Source organism: Cricetulus griseus, chromosome 5, assembly GCF_003668045.3.
Source record: "Cricetulus griseus strain 17A/GY chromosome 5, alternate assembly CriGri-PICRH-1.0, whole genome shotgun sequence".
Lineage (NCBI taxonomy): Eukaryota > Metazoa > Chordata > Mammalia > Rodentia > Cricetidae > Cricetulus > Cricetulus griseus.
Window position 1 is genome coordinate 128,332,778 of NC_048598.1, and position 17,821 is coordinate 128,350,598.

Genomic DNA, 17,821 nt, shown 5'->3' on the forward strand with positions numbered 1-17,821 from the left:
CATTTGAAGAAATTCAACACTTACTCACAATTGTAAGTCCCCAGCAGAGTAGGAATGGGGCAGGATCTTCCTTTTTTTCATAAGGACATCTATTAAAATTTTTTGACTAACAGTGAACTGTATCTTGGTGTGAGGTATTTAAGAAAAGGATAAAATAATTGATATGTAACTGATGACCTAAAATATTCTTCAAACGAATTTTGATGCTTTCACACATGAATAGCAGTAGTTAACTAGAGTGAAGAGTATTTATATCATAGTTTTACCACCATAGAAACTTCTAGTTTCTACTAGAAGAATATTTCTTGCTGACTTACTTTTTATAATTTTATGAGACAGTTGAAGCTGGCCAAGGAAAGGGCAGTGTTTCCCTGTCATTTTGACCTGCTGAATCTTAATAGTAGTTAGTAACCTTGTATTTATGGAAACTGGGAGTTGACAGCATTTTGCCCTTAATGCGGGGGGGGGGGGCAGGGCATGTGCAGATACTTGAAGAGATGACTTTTATCCCTGAACTTAATGCTTCTCCATTCTTCTGTTCTCACCTCCATCATTCTGAATCCTGTGTTAAGTATCACAGAGTGCTTGTAAGGCGAGGTCTCTTTTGAGTTGAATTGTCTACTTCTATAAATTATTTTGAATAATTCCAGACAAGTAAGTCCACTTGACTGTTGAATAGTGAGTTCAATAAGTATGCAAATAAAAAAATCCAGTGAGCAGTATTGGTATAAAACATCTCTTTCTGGTGCCAGAAATTCTAGAAGATGGGCTAATTTGAAAAGAATTTTTGTTCTGAAACCCTTGTATGTCTTCCCTGTACATAACAGATTACTGAAAAAACATTGCATAATGCAGCTATGAGTGCTGCATATGAACTACTTTCTATTATTCATGTGAACTGTACATTTAACATGAAAAATTCAAAAGACATGAAATATTTATACCATTAAGTCATAATCCTACTATGACTTTGAAGCTAGTGATATAAAGATGGGAGCATTTTGAGAGGCTTGGTAAAATAGTGTATTTTTATATTTTTAAAGACAAATAAGAAGAAATGATATTTTTGGATGACTAGTACATGTAATCTCTTTATAATACAATATCAAATTGAATAAGAAGATGGTGATGTCACATTTGATCCAGCATTTGTCCTCAGAGCCACTTAATATAAACTTCCATGATCTCTCTATAGTAATCCTATGCTACTAACTGTTTCCCCCATCAAAAGTTAGACTGAGAATATTGGACTGAGAATATCCCTGGGGATATAGGAGTGGCCTCTTCTCTGGTATTCTAGGGGGAGGGGAAGACAAGTTAATAGCAGAAGCTTTGCTCCAAGTGCTCCTGTGTTCTTGGTGGTCAGCTGAGTGTGAGGATGGTAAAGGACACATGAGCGGAGTTAGGAGACTGAAAGAATGATTAGACAAGGGAGACAGAGGTCCTTCGAGGCTCTGGGTTAAGAGTTTCCCTTGCATCCACAACCATCATTTTGTTCTCTATTTTTGTCCAGTCCAAGGAATGGAGATGAGCAGTGGGTAAAAATTTGTATTTACCTGAAGTTCAGTTTTAATTAGGTGCAAGAGAGAGGGAATCTCAAAAAAAGACTATTGATTAGACAAAGGCTTAAGTCCTTCAAAGATTTGCAAATTTGTTGCTTTGAATTCATACCTATCTCCTGTTTATACTGGCATTTCTCCACCCAACAAATCCAGACATATAGTTGAAATACTTGAAGGCATGGACTCTGTTTCTGGATCAGCTCAGACAGTAGCCGTGGCAGTTATGGCTGCGGAAACCTAGTGAAGCTCTGCTCATAGCAAATCCTATGTTCACCAAAATTTCATCCTGATTTATGTTTTTTTTTTTTTTTTTTGTTCTTAAACATAAGGGATGACAGCAAAAATTACTGAAGGGAAGGTTATGAATGTTGATGGATAGCCAATACCTACCAGGTACTCTATATTCATTATTGCCCATTTCATCAAATTAAAAATTAATGTTATTATCTCAACATTACTGCTGAAGATTCTAACACTCATGCTGACTTCAAGCCTTGTGTTCCCAAGATTTCCCATTGCTGTCTTGTCTTCTTCAGTGGGAATTCACTGGCAGGCACAACCACCTTAATTCCCTGTTCTAAGCAAAGGCCTCATGGGGATGCTATCTTTCTTGAATGAGTTGTACTCTTGGAACCAACTAAACTTCCTAATGCTAATTCCACAGGATGAAGTAGTAGTCTTGTTATCTTTTGTACCTGGTATTGCAATGTTGAAAGTGTTGTTCAGATAATCAATCAATGATATCTGTTACTTTATCTATCACAACACGCAAATTGCAGCCCAGAGGTCTATATTGTTGATTATGTGTTCTAAAGATCATTATCCAAATATCTGCCCATTGATACTGTACATGATTTTCAAACAGACTTCCAAACTGCTAAGATAATTACAGTGTGAAACACTCTCTGCCAAGTAGTCATGACACCTTTTTGCCAATAATGAGACAAAAAAATTCTTCCAGAATAAAAATAACATCAAAAAAAAGTAACCTACTTGCAAAAGCCAATGATTTTCTTTTGAAAGGATTTGATGGAAGAAATAGGAGTAATTATGCCAGGCAGTCTCGTTGGCTGAGAGCAAAATTGTTTACCTAAGCATTTTCCTTATAGATTGGAATCTTGTGTTGCAGTCCAATAGATTGATTTAACTGCCTGTGTGACTTCCTTTCATTTTTAAGATTAGGCAGTCCATGACAAAGAGGTTAATTGCAACCCAATAGAGCTAAACTAATGTTTTATTAAGAAGGAGTTGGCAGCCCGAGCTTTTAGGAGAACAAATGTTCTCATAATGCCATGAACAACTTACAGTGCAAGCATTCTGCTCGTCATATGCAACTGTCTGTTCATATTACCCCATATCGATCACGTCTAAGTAACATCAGGGAACTGCTGAGCAATCAGTCGCACCAGTTAGGTTTCTGTCAAGGCGAGCTGGGGGAATGCAGTCGTGTGGAGACGTGAGAACTGCTGATGAGTCTTTTTTTTTTTTTTTCCTCTGACCTAGACAGTGTGGCTATGTGACTTTTTCAAAGTTTGTCCATAATGTGTGTGTTTATGGGGGGTGTTGGGTGTCGGGTGTTGGGGAAAGATCAAATAAACTCAACTAGTTAACAATGGCAGCAATTCCAGAGCACAAAAGGATAGGCATGAGAAAATTCAATGTGGCATGTTTGCAGCAGTGAAAAATCTGGAAACTTCTAGAGCATGCATCAGTGTAGCATATGCATTGTCAAGGAGAAACAAGTGCCCCATTTTTACAGATAATGGGGAACAGGCAAGAGTGAAGCATCATTGTGGGCTGATAGGAAGATGAGAGGGAAATTTCAGGTTATTGTGTTTGGTGAGGCATTTGTTTCCAATGAAGTATGTGGGCAGGTGGTGGGAGAGAGTGAGGAGGTACAGAAGTCTTCAGAAAAGTGCTAACATTAGAGCATGAGAGCCCAGGACAGCAAGTGGGTACCCCTGGTCAGTGAACTGTGGGAGCAGTAATTCTTGTGCCTCTGTTGATTTACATATGAAATGGAACACATCTTGACTTAGCTTTTGTTCTCCACCTTCTGGGGCATGTTGATAGCAAAATCCTAAATGATGACTCCCTGACAATTGCCCTTGACTTAGGTTTCTTTTGGAAGAAAGGATCCTTTGTGAATCCTTGCTTGTTAATCTCTGTGCTTTCCTATGCCAGAGCTGGCCCATCACCCAGCCCTGCCTTTCTTTCTCAGCTAGTGGTTCCTCCAGTTCTTTCTGAAGATTAGGAACACTCTATCTTCTTCACTCCAGAGTTCTTCCTTAATGTCATTAATAGTATGGGCACCTACTGAAAGCGGAGCCCAACTCCTTTGTCACATCTTAATTTTAATTGTGTATAAGGCGTAAGGCAGTTGACATGCTAATCCCTGTGTAACTTTTTTGCTCATTGCTTCCTTTATCCAACAAAAATGTAATTAGTGTCCTTTACAAGTTGTGTTGATTAAATTATATACAGTTGTACACAGATACATTTAGATAAGTGTTTTCTGAGTATTTAAATTAGGAACTACTGCTCCCTCATTATGGGATGTAGTACTCTCACTATGTGACAGTAGCTTTCATAGTTTTGTTTCTCCTACCTTACTTCTCGTTCTCTGCGTAGTAAGATGTGTGAATTCCAGGCTTCTGAAGGTCTGCATGCACTCTTTCTTGTTTCATTGGATATATTCTTCTCACATTTTGTTCCCAATTTTTTTTGTAGACAAACATTACTATGTACACGGAATGAAATGGTTTTCTCTTTTAACCCTACTCAGATATACAGAAATCCAACACCACCTTTTTTAGAAATGTGAGCCTTCAGTAAGAAAAAAAGATGAGTTGAGAAGTTTCTAGAAAAAGCCGATGCAGCTATAATACTCAGTTGATGTAAGAAGAGGAATTACCAGATATATTTTAGCATGTTGATGAGGGGTGACTGAAATGTCACAGTCACCTGAGAGCTCCTTATTATATACATCCCACCCAGTGAAGCTGATCAAGGCCCACTGTAATAAGACATTGATGGGCTTTAGTCTCAGGTAAAACTGCATTAGCCAGTTGCCTTTTGTTAACTTACTTTACAGTGCTACCATGAAGAGATGAACTTTAATAACTCAAAGTAAACATGACAACACTGATATTGTTACTGTCACATGGTGTGTATGTGATGGTGTATGGAGGAGGGCAAGCCCTCCTAAAGGTGGATCAAAGAGATTTCCAGAAAGCAGTCATCCTTTACTTGAGTATGAACTGCCATTAGCCAAACAGACGGGGAAGGGGAGAGAATTGTTGACAAGAAGGATGAGTGTAATATAGAAAGTAACTCTGGAAGATTTAATTATATTTTGAATTTGTAAGGTCAGAGAACAATAAGAAGGCTGAAGACAGATGTAGTGTAAATCCTTGTGGATAAAGGCTAAATGACTTCTCTTCCAAGGACACAGTGTTATCCTGGAAGTCTACAGGTTTATGTGAAAAATTGAATTGGGAGTGTATGATCTGATTTGTGTTTCAGAACAAATCTCACCATCATGTGGGTATGATCTCAAAGTACTGTCCCTGACTGCAGTGATACATGCTATATTGTTGGACAATTAGGAATGGAAGGAATTCAGTTTGAAAGATTCATAAATTATAAACTAGAAGGCTTGTGTGTGTATGTGCATGCTTTTGTGTGTTTGTGGGTGTGTGTGCATGAGTGTATGTGTACGCGCAAGCATGCACACGTGCGCACGTGCGCACGTGTGTGTGTGTGTGTGTGTGTGTGTGTGTGTGTGTGATAGTGGAAGGACAGTGGGTGTTAAATCACTGGTTTACATGTTTAGAAAGGGCACCAGTTAATTTATCAAGATCAGGGATATACAAAGGTTTGTGACATAGAGAGAAGGTAATAATGAGATGAGTTTTAGACCTGTTGGGAGTAGATGTCTGGAGAAGAGGATGGCCAATGGCAGAGAGAAGTGCAGGTCAAGCACACAGAAGAAAAGTCAAGGTTGCTGACAACGAATTCAAGTTGACTTTGTGTGTTGATGCTCAATTTCTGGAGAACTGATGGTGTCTTTGTTGCCTCATTGTAAGACCGGAGCACCATACAGAATGCTATGGCTGGTGTTGCTCTATTTGTTCACATCTCATTGGCATTTCTTTGAAATTGATGATTTTAATAATGGCAATTTGAGGTGCTAGGAGAAATTTTTCCCCATTAAATTCACATTCCTTTCTCCCCAAAGCAACTTCTCTTTGAGAAAACATGATTATGTTTTTAGATATTCCAAGCATAACTTTTGAGATATCACTGCAGTTGTTAATGAGAGAAATAACATTTGGTATGCTACAAGCAAGGTGCAATGTGTGATACGAACCATAATATGTGAGATTGGAATTAGGCTTTTCCTCCTAGGTGGGTACCTCTGTATACAACACACAGTAGCTTTGTTTTCATTAGGGTGGTAGTGGCTGCTCTAACAACCAGTAATGATGTAGTAATGTTGTGCATTTTTTATTAATAAGGAAAAATTTGATTTGACACAGGGGAGACACATTTCTTGTTCACATAATAATCCAAAGCAAGTGGCCCTGGCTGGCATCTTTCTATACAGTGATTCAGTGGCTTTGCCTTCATCTAAGGGCTTGCCATTTGCATCTGGCTGATAGGAGTAGGAAGTGTGATGTCAACTTGCTTCTTAAATGGGGGTACAGATGTGGCATCATTGTTTCTGCTGACATTTCATTAGTGAGAACTAGGGACTTGGAACACGGAGATGTATGGGATGCTGAGAAAGGAGATACTGGCTAGGCAACTGTTTCCCATTAACAAAACCATGCAACTCAAGCAGGACCAGACAATTTTTAAAAATCTATTATCTACCATGACTGCAGGGGTTATGTGTACTTCAAGTATCTGATGGTGTTTACATAGGAATGAGACTTATACTTTTTAGTTTACCTAGATATTGTGTGGTTGCTGTTATCCTCCAACTGTCTGAGAGAATGCTGGACTTTCAATTCATGGTATATGAATAACCAAAACTCTATGTTCATTTTTTTAAGGTTGGACAAAATTTGCTCGATTGACACGGGCTTTGACAAATAGCCGAAGTGTTTTACAGCAACTTACACCAATGAACAAAACAGAGACAGTCCACAAACATTCACGACTAGCTGAAGTAAGTATGAGAATGACTGCTTTTCAAGGCAGTGGCATCAATATGTTTCTCCTCAAATTATTCAGCGATAATTTATAGTTTCTCTATAGAACTGTAGAAATTTGAAATTTTCCTTTTTATTCTCTCCAACTTTTGTGTGGAAATGTAGTTCATGTTATACTAGGTGATGCTTAGAGACTGTATGATTTAATTGAACAAATGGGGCAGAGAAATCATTCGTGTGTGTGTGTGTGTGTGTGTGTGTGTGTGTGTGTGTGTGTGTGTACAACTTTTCCACTGTACCTGGATTTCTGTGAAGGATGTAAAGATGAATAAGAAATGGGCTGTTATTAAGGAGTGAAAGACACAACACAGGAAATGAATTAAGAATTTAAGATATGGTAGCATTTACTAAGACTTGGGACTCTAGGGTTAGGTACAAATGTGAGGTGGCACTTAGTGGAGTGACTTCAGGAAAAGTAGAAGAGTTAGCTCCAGTGACATGGCTCAGGAGGCAAAGGTGGCTGTTTCCAAGTCTGACATCCTGAGCTCTGTTTCTGGAGCCCACATGGTGGAAGCAGAGAACTGACTTCTGAAAATTTCCTTTGACCTCCACATATGTGCCATGGCATACACCCCACCCCAGATAGATCACACACACACACACACACACACACACACACAGAGAGAGAGAGAGAGAGAGAAGAGAGAGAGAGAGAGAGAGAGAGAGAGAGAGAGAGAGAGAGAGAGGAGAGAGAGAGAGATATTGAAGTACCAAATTTATTATGCTGAGCCTATAGTGGGGACTTATAATTTTGAGTTAACTTAGTGAGAAAAAGAATGACACCATTAAACCCAGATATTCATTGATTTACACTGTCAGGAAAAGGTAAGTCCAGACACTTCCTAATTAATTACAAAGACCAATTTTGATTGAGAGAGAGTTGGGAAATAAAGCCTATTCTTCAATTTAGAGTTCTGGGTTTTTCCTTAGCTCATAACTAACAGAAAGACCTGCAACAGTTTTTCTTTATAAGTAGCTGTTAATATCATGGGGAAAGCAGAACACTCTGTGGAATAGCCATACTTAAACTAAAATGCAACGTGGATGTACTATTAAGTGATATGTTTACACTGTGTGCAGAGGTGAACCGCAGCTTGTTCCAGAGTTAGAGCTGTCGGGTGGACCTGCCATTCCTGAGACTCTCCTTAAGAATTACTGGGAGCTGGGATTGCAATGTGAAGCAGGCTTGTTTCTAATTTAAATAAAAAAAATTTTTAAAAAATAATTACTGCTTGCTTTGCAGTTTCCTTCTCTTCGGCTTCAAGTGTCCAGTTCTTTGCCAAGTTCAGCCCCAGGGCCCAACTTGTGTCTGCGAGCTAAGGTTTCTTAAGTCTGCTTCCTTCTGGCCCATCTCCACTTTAGTCTCAGATTTTCTTTCCCTTACTAGAGGGAAGAAGGCACCTGGAGGAGGGGTTGTCTCCCCCTAGACCCAGAACCACTCAGTACTGTTTTAAACATGAGCTTTTGCATTTCATCTCATCACTTTTATTTCAGAGGATTTTTTACTCTTGCCTCTTCTCATTTGTCTTTACCTTGAACTCTTTTGTTTTTGACATTATTATTATTATTATTATTATTATTATTATTATTATTATTATTATTAATCAGTCTGTGAACATAAAACTGCTTCCAGCCAGGTCGGAGGCTTGCTATTTTAGAGAAAGTAGAAGTAGCCAGCTCTTCAACTGAGATTTCTTCCATGGTCATGTGGAGTGTTCCTGTGAATTTCCCAAAACAGACCCCCAAAGAAACACCGAGCAGGCACAAGAATGTTGTCTTGTCCATTATACTGTATTCCAATCCTAAGATAATTTGCTCAAGACCATTGCTTTGAAGATTTCATTTTTCCCAAGACACATAAATTTGATCTCTGTTCCACCTAATATTCTCAATGTGGAGTGGATCCTAGTTTCAAAGATTGTACCACCAACCCAAAAGCAGTTAATGAACTTTTTACATGCACTGACATTCTATTGATAGCATTCAGTTTATGTGGGGTGGAGAAAAATACATGCCTTTACCCACCAGTGGGCCAGACTGGGTTAGAACCAATAGCTCTTAGATCTTCAGATGGAAAGAGTGTGGCTATTGGCACAAAAGCAAATCCATAAAATGCAATTTTATTCTCACATAACTCTAAGTGAAATAACACTGGGGAGCAAAGCTTTCACTCTCTGCCTCATAGAGAAGCCCAATGCAGAGCTCAGGGAGAAGACCTGGCTTGCCTATGACAGGAAATCCCAACAATTGTGCATCTGTCTTGGTTAGGGTTTTTATTGCTGTGAAGAGACACCATGACCATGGCCATTCTTACATAGAAAACATTTAGCTGATGCTTGCAGTTTCAGAGGTTCAGTCCATTATCATCATGATGGGGAGCATGGTAGCATGCAGACAGATGAGCTGCTGTCTACATCTTGACCAGAAGGCAGCAGGAAGTCAACTGCCTGTCACACTGACTGAAGCTTGAGAAAAGAGACCTCAAAGCCCACCCTCATAGTGACACACTTCCTCCAACAAGAACACACCTACTCCAACAAGGCCACTACCTTTGGGGGCATTTTCTTTCAAATCACCACAGCATCATTTTCTGTGGTCCTACTTTTCCCTGACTCCTCTTCTGTCCTTTCTCTATTTCCTTCCCCTTCCTCCTCTTCTTGCCCCTCCTCCTCTAGAGTTCCTGGAGCATTTCTCATTTGCTAATCCTATGTAACTAGTTAAGTTGGAGATGGGAAAAGAAGAAAAAAATGCTATTGTGAGTTATATACTGTCATCACTGTGTAAAGGAAAAAATAAAGACTTTTCAGAAAACCTACACAAAGCCATTGTCATCATTCGTGAGGGCTAGGGGGTCTAAGTGTGAATATACCACACTTTACAAACCCTCCTCAGAAGATTCTAATGGAAACCAGATTTTAAGCAGTGGAATTGTTCCTTGGGCTGAAACTATAGAAGTCATAGATATAGTTGGTAAAGAGAAGCATTTTCTACTCCACCCCCTCTCCCAGTGAAGTTATAGCTGATGGGGGTAGGAAGGGAAGAGAGAAGCCATAATTATGTGTAGTTATTTAAATCTAACACTGCTCCCCAACATGGGGCTTACATTCCTGCTAGGATAAATTGCTACTAAGCAATTTAAGACCATAGGGATAAAATATATCTGGGACTCTGATAATGTAGTTAAATACGTGAAATATCCTTAAAATAGTTCCAATAGCCTTAAGTAAAAAGTTGTAAGTATAATATACAACTGAAGAAAATACTAGTAGCCTTATTGAAAATAGTATTATATACTTAGGTTTTAGTTATGTAAGCTCTATGTCTCAGAAATTTTAGGATACCATTGCAGGCTTCAAAAGGAGAGAGAGAGAGAGAGAGAGAGAGAGAGAGAGAGAGAGAGAGAGAGAGAGAGAGAGTGTGTGTGTGTGTATGCGCGTGCATACTCACGCAGGTACGTGCTATGGAAGATAAGCCATAGAGCTATATGCTAATGCTTACCTTTTTTATTCATGTATTCAAATATTTGATGTATTTATCACTTAGACTCCTCCCTCTATGGTTCTGATTTTTGTCTAGAAGCACTGAATAACTGCTTGCATGAATTCTGAAAGTCCACTGGAAATGTTTCTTAAGAAAACCCCATTGCTACACTCCTTGACACTTCTCTTACCCTAGTGAAATTAATACACGAGGCAGAAGTTTTAAATGGGATCCTTCAACTTGTTTCACTTTTCTCAGTTTCCAATAGGCAGTCTAAGTCTTCTGTTGTGGTTGTCACCTTTGGCTCTTGCTGGGTCATCTGCTTTCCCCCTTCTCTTACTTTAGACCTAACAGAGTAAGTTAAGGTTCATTGAAACTTGCACTGATCATTTTCCATTTGTTACAAAGGTACAGAGAGCTAAATCTGGTATTTAGTGTCTTATTTTGTTTACTGAAGGAAGCTTGCACCTGACAAGAAACACATGCTCTTTTGAAGTTCTGATTTTAGGTAGAAAAGGGAAAAGCATCCTGTGCCATCCCCAAACGTCCTGTTGGCCATCAGGGTATTTGCTGAGCAAGTACAGAATAGCAAGACTGCCAACAGTAAGGCCTTGGATTTCAGGGAGGCCGTCAGAAGCAAAACTATGTTTTCAAAGGTGCCAAATATGTGTGTAACAGATGGTCAGTCACCCAAATAACTATGGGACAGTCAATGAAAGACATGTGGTTCTTGTCAGGCTTGTCCAGTACATGGGCAGGAGCACCCAAGACACTGTGCTGTGGATTAAGGTTGGTCACCAGAGAGCCAAGGAGATGGATGAGTAATCAGATCAACTTGTGGAGGAGTTGGACTTTAATAGGGTCATTTGAGTAATCTTTAGGACAGTTCTGAAGAGGGAGAAGAAGCAATAGAGTATGATTGACTTAAAACTGAGAATTGTAAGGTTCAGGTTGTGGTTTGACTTGTTCCAGCAGGTGTGCAGTCATATCTGACTTCAGAGATGTCCCAATCATTTATATGCACTTTTTCTTCCTTTTAGGTTCTTCAGCTGGGGTCAGACATCCTTCCTCAGTACAAGCAAGAAGCGCCAAAGACGCCACCACACATCATTTTACACTACTGTGCTTTTAAAACTACTTGGGATTGGGTGATTTTAATTCTTACCTTCTACACCGCCATCATGGTTCCTTACAACGTTTCCTTCAAAACAAAGCAGAACAATATAGCTTGGCTGGTGCTGGACAGTGTGGTGGATGTTATTTTTCTGGTTGACATTGTTTTAAATTTTCACACGACTTTTGTGGGACCGGGTGGAGAGGTCATTTCTGACCCAAAGCTCATAAGGATGAACTATCTGAAAACATGGTTTGTGATTGATCTGCTGTCCTGTTTACCTTACGACATCATCAATGCCTTCGAGAATGTGGATGAGGTAAGCTTTATGCTTTTGTTTTTGAAGTACTGGAGATCTAATGTTTTGAAAACAATGGGGTAAAAGGGTTTTCACAGATGATAAAATGTCTTCAGTGCTCCCATTTTCCCCACCACCCTGATATTATTAAGCGTGTGCCACAGAGTATAGCTGACTTTCTTAAATTGACTTTTGTCATGGTTTCCTCATGCTTTCTGGCTGAATAGGTGAATTACTAGAAAAATGGCTATGGTTGAAAGTTGTGATTGGAGGAAGACAGGAGGAGGAGGAGCAGGAGAAGCAGGTGAAGGAGAAAGAGGAGGAGGAGCAGGGGAAGGAGAAAGAGGTGGAGGAGGGTCAGTAGGATGAGGAAGACAAAAATGGCAGCATTTGGAGTCAAATATAGTTCACAAACCAGATGATGGGTTTAGGGAACAAAGATATGTTTTCTTTAAAAGACCACATCTTAGGAAATTTCATGCCCTTACAAATCTTGTGACTTCTTTGCTCAAGGCACATATGGTGGCAATGTTAAGAGTTAACATAAAAACCAACATATCTTCATGAAGAAGCAGTTTCTGAATTGCTGTCATTTTGATTTCTGCTTTTTGCTTTAAATTCCTTATGAATGCAGTTATAGGTAGAAAGTGTATTTGATGACTTCTGATGTTTGACCTCACCCAAGGTTATGTTCTATGGTGTTTGTGAGAATAGGAATATTTAAACCATGCCATATCTTAAAAGATACCTCCATTCATAGTTTCTTCTCTCTGACTTAAGAGTAGATGACTTACAAATTACTACAGCAAGCTGGTAGGATGTAATCAATAATAAAAAATAAGCCAGGCAGTATAAAATATTTATCAAATTTTTGAAAACTGATAATGTTACCATATTGCTTTCCCTAAAGATCCTACAGTGTCCTTGTTAGACCACTCAGTTGTAAAGTCTGCCACTGTGAAGTCTTAACTGTGGTTGTTGTTCTGTGTATGTTGGGAGTAGACTGAACCTTTTCTTCATTGACTTTTCCATAAATTTTCTGTTTCAACCATCTACATTGATATTTAAACCTATTTTTCTCCAATTAAATGTTGAATTTTTATTTTGATACTGTACATATAACTATTACCTTATGGAAAAATTGATGAATGATATCAGTTCTCTAATTTTAGATTCTGCATACATCAAGCTGTTAAAAGTACATTTATTTCTTTCAAAATTATCTTTGGGAGAGAATTAAGAGGAGTTAACTGTGAAAATGCCAATCATAGAATAAAAGAAAATAAGCATTATTCTATTTTCCACATGGATTATTACATGAGAATATTATGATTTAAGCTATTTAGAATATAGGCATAAACATTCTAATAAAACAATCAGTCATGTGTGGATTTGAATGAAGTTGATCATGTGGAAGTAGAGTTGAATGATGGTACAGAGCCCTGGGGTGTTTGAGAAGATGTTGAAAACTAGGACTAGAAAATTTCAGTCAGTAAGAATGGTTGAGCTCAAGAGGTCTATTGTGACACAGTTAAAAATATACTGTATTCCTAAAAAGTGCTGACATCCTGGGTCAATACAAGAGAATAGAGGTCTACAAATCAAATTTGCATTACCCTAACAAGATACCTGGACAGATTAGTCATAATTGTTCATAGTTTTGGAAATTCAAGAACAAGATTGAGCAGCCCCATTTCTTTGTGTGGGAGTGTGTAGGGGTGCATGCAGCCATGCCTTATACAAGAAATAGAGAAAGAGGGTATAGGCAGGCCCTACAATCCATTTTAAGGCACACTACCAGTTACTTAAGAGCTTCCCCTTCACCCTATCTCCTAAAGGCCTGCAGTACCACCCTGGGGAAGAAACCCCTAAATATGGGCCTCTGGGGGATGGTCAACATCCAAACCAGAGCAGGGAGTAAGTGTTCTCTCCACAAGATCAATGATGGATAGAGTCAAGACATATATTAATTAGTTGCATTTAGTCATTCCAGGATGTCTACATAAGTCAGAGAAATATGTATATCATAAGTGTGTAAGTTTTTGCTGGTTGATAAAGAAGACAAAAGTGTGACTCAATCCACAGAAAAGGGCCCAAGTAAAGCCATTCCACAATAGTGAAACATATCTATGATTACAAGCTTGATTGTGTCATAATATACCAACATAGAGCTAATTTAAAGGACACTTGACCTCATTCACCCTAAAGACAGTGCTGTGTAGCCTACTCTGAGATTCCATTTCCAGTTATAACTCTGAAAGATCAGAACTGTATTACAAACACTAGGTTGGTGAGTATGATGGCTGAGGAGGTCTGCTGCTCATACCTTCCTTCACTGTACAGAGTATGGGCAGCAGTGTCCTGGGCCAATCTCTGGCTTGGAAAGTCAGTTGTTCCCTCTTACTTCAAGCTCAGAAGTCAGAGTCTCTTGAAGCTGGCCACAACTGGAGTACTTACACTGCAGAGAGCAGCAAGAGCAGGCACTCAAGCCACTTTGCTTAACTCTTTGTGCAGCCAGTAGCTAGAAGAAGACAACACCATACTAAACACAGTTATCGGAGAGTGGATGTTATCTGGGTCTGTTGCAGTGTCACCCTGAAGTCACATTTTCCCAAAGCTGTTCCCAGCCTGTGACTAAGTATGAGGGAGGCCCATCATTAAAGGGGATTGTGGGATTATGTTTGTTTTGTTGTTATTGATTATTTACTTTTGAGATTGTATTTTAGCCACGATTTCTCCTTTCCCTTTCCTCCCTCCAAATCCTCCCATATACCCATCCTTGCTCTCCTTCAAGTTCACAGCCTGTTTCTTCCATCAGTTGTTATTGCATACTCTCTCTGTGCTACATTCTGAACTCTCCTTTGCCAAATCTTCTGTTTACTCTTTTACTGGTGCCAGATCTGTCCTCTATCTCCCAGACATGTATTTTGGTCAAATTCTTGCACAGATTACTTTGACTTGGCACCTACTCCTTTCAGGACCTGAAAGACAAAGCACTGTGGAAGGAGTCACTGTCACACGTTGCTCATGGGAGTATAAATAGTGATAGCCTCTGTGAAGAACAGTCAGCAATGCCTTATCGAAGAAAGAACAAACTCTAGAGGAAATGACTTAATTTGTTGAGGAGATTCATTCATTCATTATACTTTGTTTCCACACCATTGAGGAACACAATTATCTATCTTCCCTATGGAGTTTCAGCTTTAGGCATCATCTTTGGCTTCTCATCCCGAAATCTGAGCTTTCAGACTCCTTTCATACCTGCTCCTTTCATACCTGCTCATTTCTGTGTACTTATCAGAAGTTCAAGCATCAAGTGGTCCATCCATACTCCTTGTTGAAATGTCCCAATGCAAGAGATGTTCACTGACCATCATGGATTTAAACAAATGTCTCTTCATTTTCCTGCCCATCAAGAGTTTGGCTAGCTGGAGTATTATTGGCTTGAGGTAATTTCCCTTCAGGTATCTACAAGATACGACACCACTGCATTCTATCTTTCAATGGTTCCGTTTAAGAAACTTGAAACTATTGCAGTTTCTAATCCTTTATGTGTGACCTGTTTTCTCTTTGTAGAGGTTTCATGTATCTCCTATGTCCCAAAGTTTAGAAACTATCTGATGACAGGCATTTGCATGGTCCCTTTCATACATTTTCATAAGAAATTGACAGAGTGGCCTTCTCGATCTCAGAAAGCATGTTTTATAATTTCTTTTTCTCATGAGAAATCTTCATCCTTTCTGGTTTTCTTCATTTTCTCCCTGCTGAAAAACTTTTTTAAAAAAATATGTTGAACAAGCCCTGTAATTTACTTGTTTGTTCTAAGCTGCTTCCCAAACCATCATCTCACCGCTGCATTCTAGGAGATTTCTTTATCAGTATTTTCTAACTCTCGTTGACCATAATAATGCTTTTTTGCCTGACACTAATGGAGCTAAATTTGCTTTTGCATCATTCCTGTGCACTTGCCATGTGTACTGCTATATTTAATGTTCTGTAATTGTAGATTATTACATTCAATGTATATTTTATAAAGACTAGATAGATTCTGAGAGTCTTCACACGGTGCAGCCTAATTTATTCACATTTACTGTGATTAAATGCGTTCTGACTTATTTAGAACATTGTATTTTCCATGCGTTTTTTCTTCTTCTTGGTGTTACTTCCTTTGTACTTTACTCTGTTCTGTGTGGACTGAGATTTCCCTTGATTCATTGGATCTTTTCTAATGGCTTGAATATATCCCTGATAATCTATGACTCTTGCATTTTTACACAGCAGTTGACTTAAATACCAAAAGCTTTCGAGAATCTTTACCCCTCTCCCCCAAAACACAAGGACTTCTGTTTATCTTCTTTAATCTTTGAAAGACTCACTCATTTTATTATTTTATGTGCACGAGTGTTTTGCCTGTGTGTACACATGTACACTACTATGTTTTCACCTGGTATCTGCGGAAGTCGGAAGAGGACATCAGATGCTTTGGGATTGGAGTTGCATATGGCTGTGAACCACCATGTGGTTTCTGGGAATTGAACCTGGGTCCTCTGCAAGAGCAACATGTTCTCTTAATCACTAAGCCACCTTTCTAGCTCTGTTTACTTTCTCTAAAATTAATATGCTATATTTTGGTTCCACATTGTTCCCAGTTTTCTCCTCTAATTATGTTATTCTTTAATGTTGTTGCCAGTACACTTTACATATGCATCTTTTTCATTTCTTGCACTGTATTTAATGCATTTCTGACCTCCCCCAGCTTGTGAAGATTTGGCTCTCTGTTAATCGTCCATTACACAGCATCCAGCTTTCTCTTTCAGGAAGGATTCTTGGCATCCATCTCAAAACTTTCAATTAACACCTTCATATTTCACCCTTACTGTGCACGTGCAAGCACATTAATGTCACTAAAATTATTTTAATCTTATGGTTAGTCTTTGGATGATCTGGAATCTTCTGCCTAGCCTAGGACATGCTTCCTGCTCAGTCTTGCCTTCCTTTTTCACAAGGAGGTTACAAGGAATAAGTGTGAAAAGATGCTGGTTGAGTTTCACTCGAAAAATCCTACAAGTCTGAGGCAATTGTTATTCCATTTGGTAGGGTTCCCTCTGCACAATTTCAGTGTAAGTCCTGCAGTGGTGAAGAATTTGTCCCCACGGTATTTCTTCACTGCATGGGTGTGCGCTGATGGCACGAACATGGTGGTGTTGCTAAGGTCTCAGTGAATTCTACAGTGAATTCTACAATGGCTAAGATGAAATGGAGCTTAAGCAAGAGGAGACACAAGAGCAAGTGGGGACTGGGAAATAAGGGAGAGTGTGGGTCTGAAAATTCCAGTTTAATCCTTTATTTCTGGACATGTGCAGAATGACTTTAGGCAGCTTAGTAACACTTTATTTTCAAGACCCTTGATATGCTCTCTGAAGATAAATGAGATTTATTAGGCATTTGTGAACTGGATATGTGATTTTTTTTAAAGAAAACTACAAGACAGGAAAGACAAAACCCATTACATAAAGCTTCTGGCCTGAAAATAAGGAACATGAGTTTTCTAAAAATCCTAAATGGAGGATAAAAGATATCCTCTCATGAATTCTAAGAATAGAATCTAGCTGATTTGTAGTGTGCATTTGAACCAGCATCAGGAGTCTAGAGTACTTGATTTGGGGATCTCAGGGGAGCTGGTGTAAAGTACATAAAGAAAGATTGGATCTGCCGACAGCACACTGGTCAGTAGCAGTGGGGGCTGCGCTATAGGGATCAGATCATGGGGGGTGATATGATTACATGGTAAGCCTGAAAAATGGGTTAGAATAAAGCAAAAATAAGACAAGATCACTCATGCACTGATGCTGAAAGAAAATTGGGTAGATTGGTAATGACTAAGTGGAAGTTAATAAGAATTTTAATTTTAGAAGTCCTTTTGAAAACAGTGTCTGAATTATTATTTGTTCATAACTATGCTTGTCAAACTGCCACATGCAGATTTCATATTACATTTAAAATTGTAATTTTTACCTCTAGTTATCATAATAAGAATTTAGAATCCAGAAAAGGGTAATCATGCTTGTAGTTGCTAATGATTAGACTAGAATCTCTGTCTCTTTTGCCACTTCAGATCTTCTACTGGGAATAGTAATGGTAGACACCA

At 38.9% G+C, this 17,821-nt stretch overlaps 1 protein-coding gene across 1 annotated transcript in view; it reads left to right on the plus strand.

The window, feature by feature from the left end:
• The window catches only part of Kcnh5 (potassium voltage-gated channel subfamily H member 5), a 292,983-nt gene that overhangs the window by 45,329 nt on the left and 229,833 nt on the right, over positions 1–17,821 (plus strand). Inside the window, exons 5-6 of the mRNA XM_027418254.2 lie at positions 6,623–6,738; positions 11,302–11,694. Coding sequence (XP_027274055.1) covers positions 6,623–6,738; positions 11,302–11,694 — 509 coding nt within the window. The remainder of the gene's footprint in view (positions 1–6,622; positions 6,739–11,301; positions 11,695–17,821) is intronic.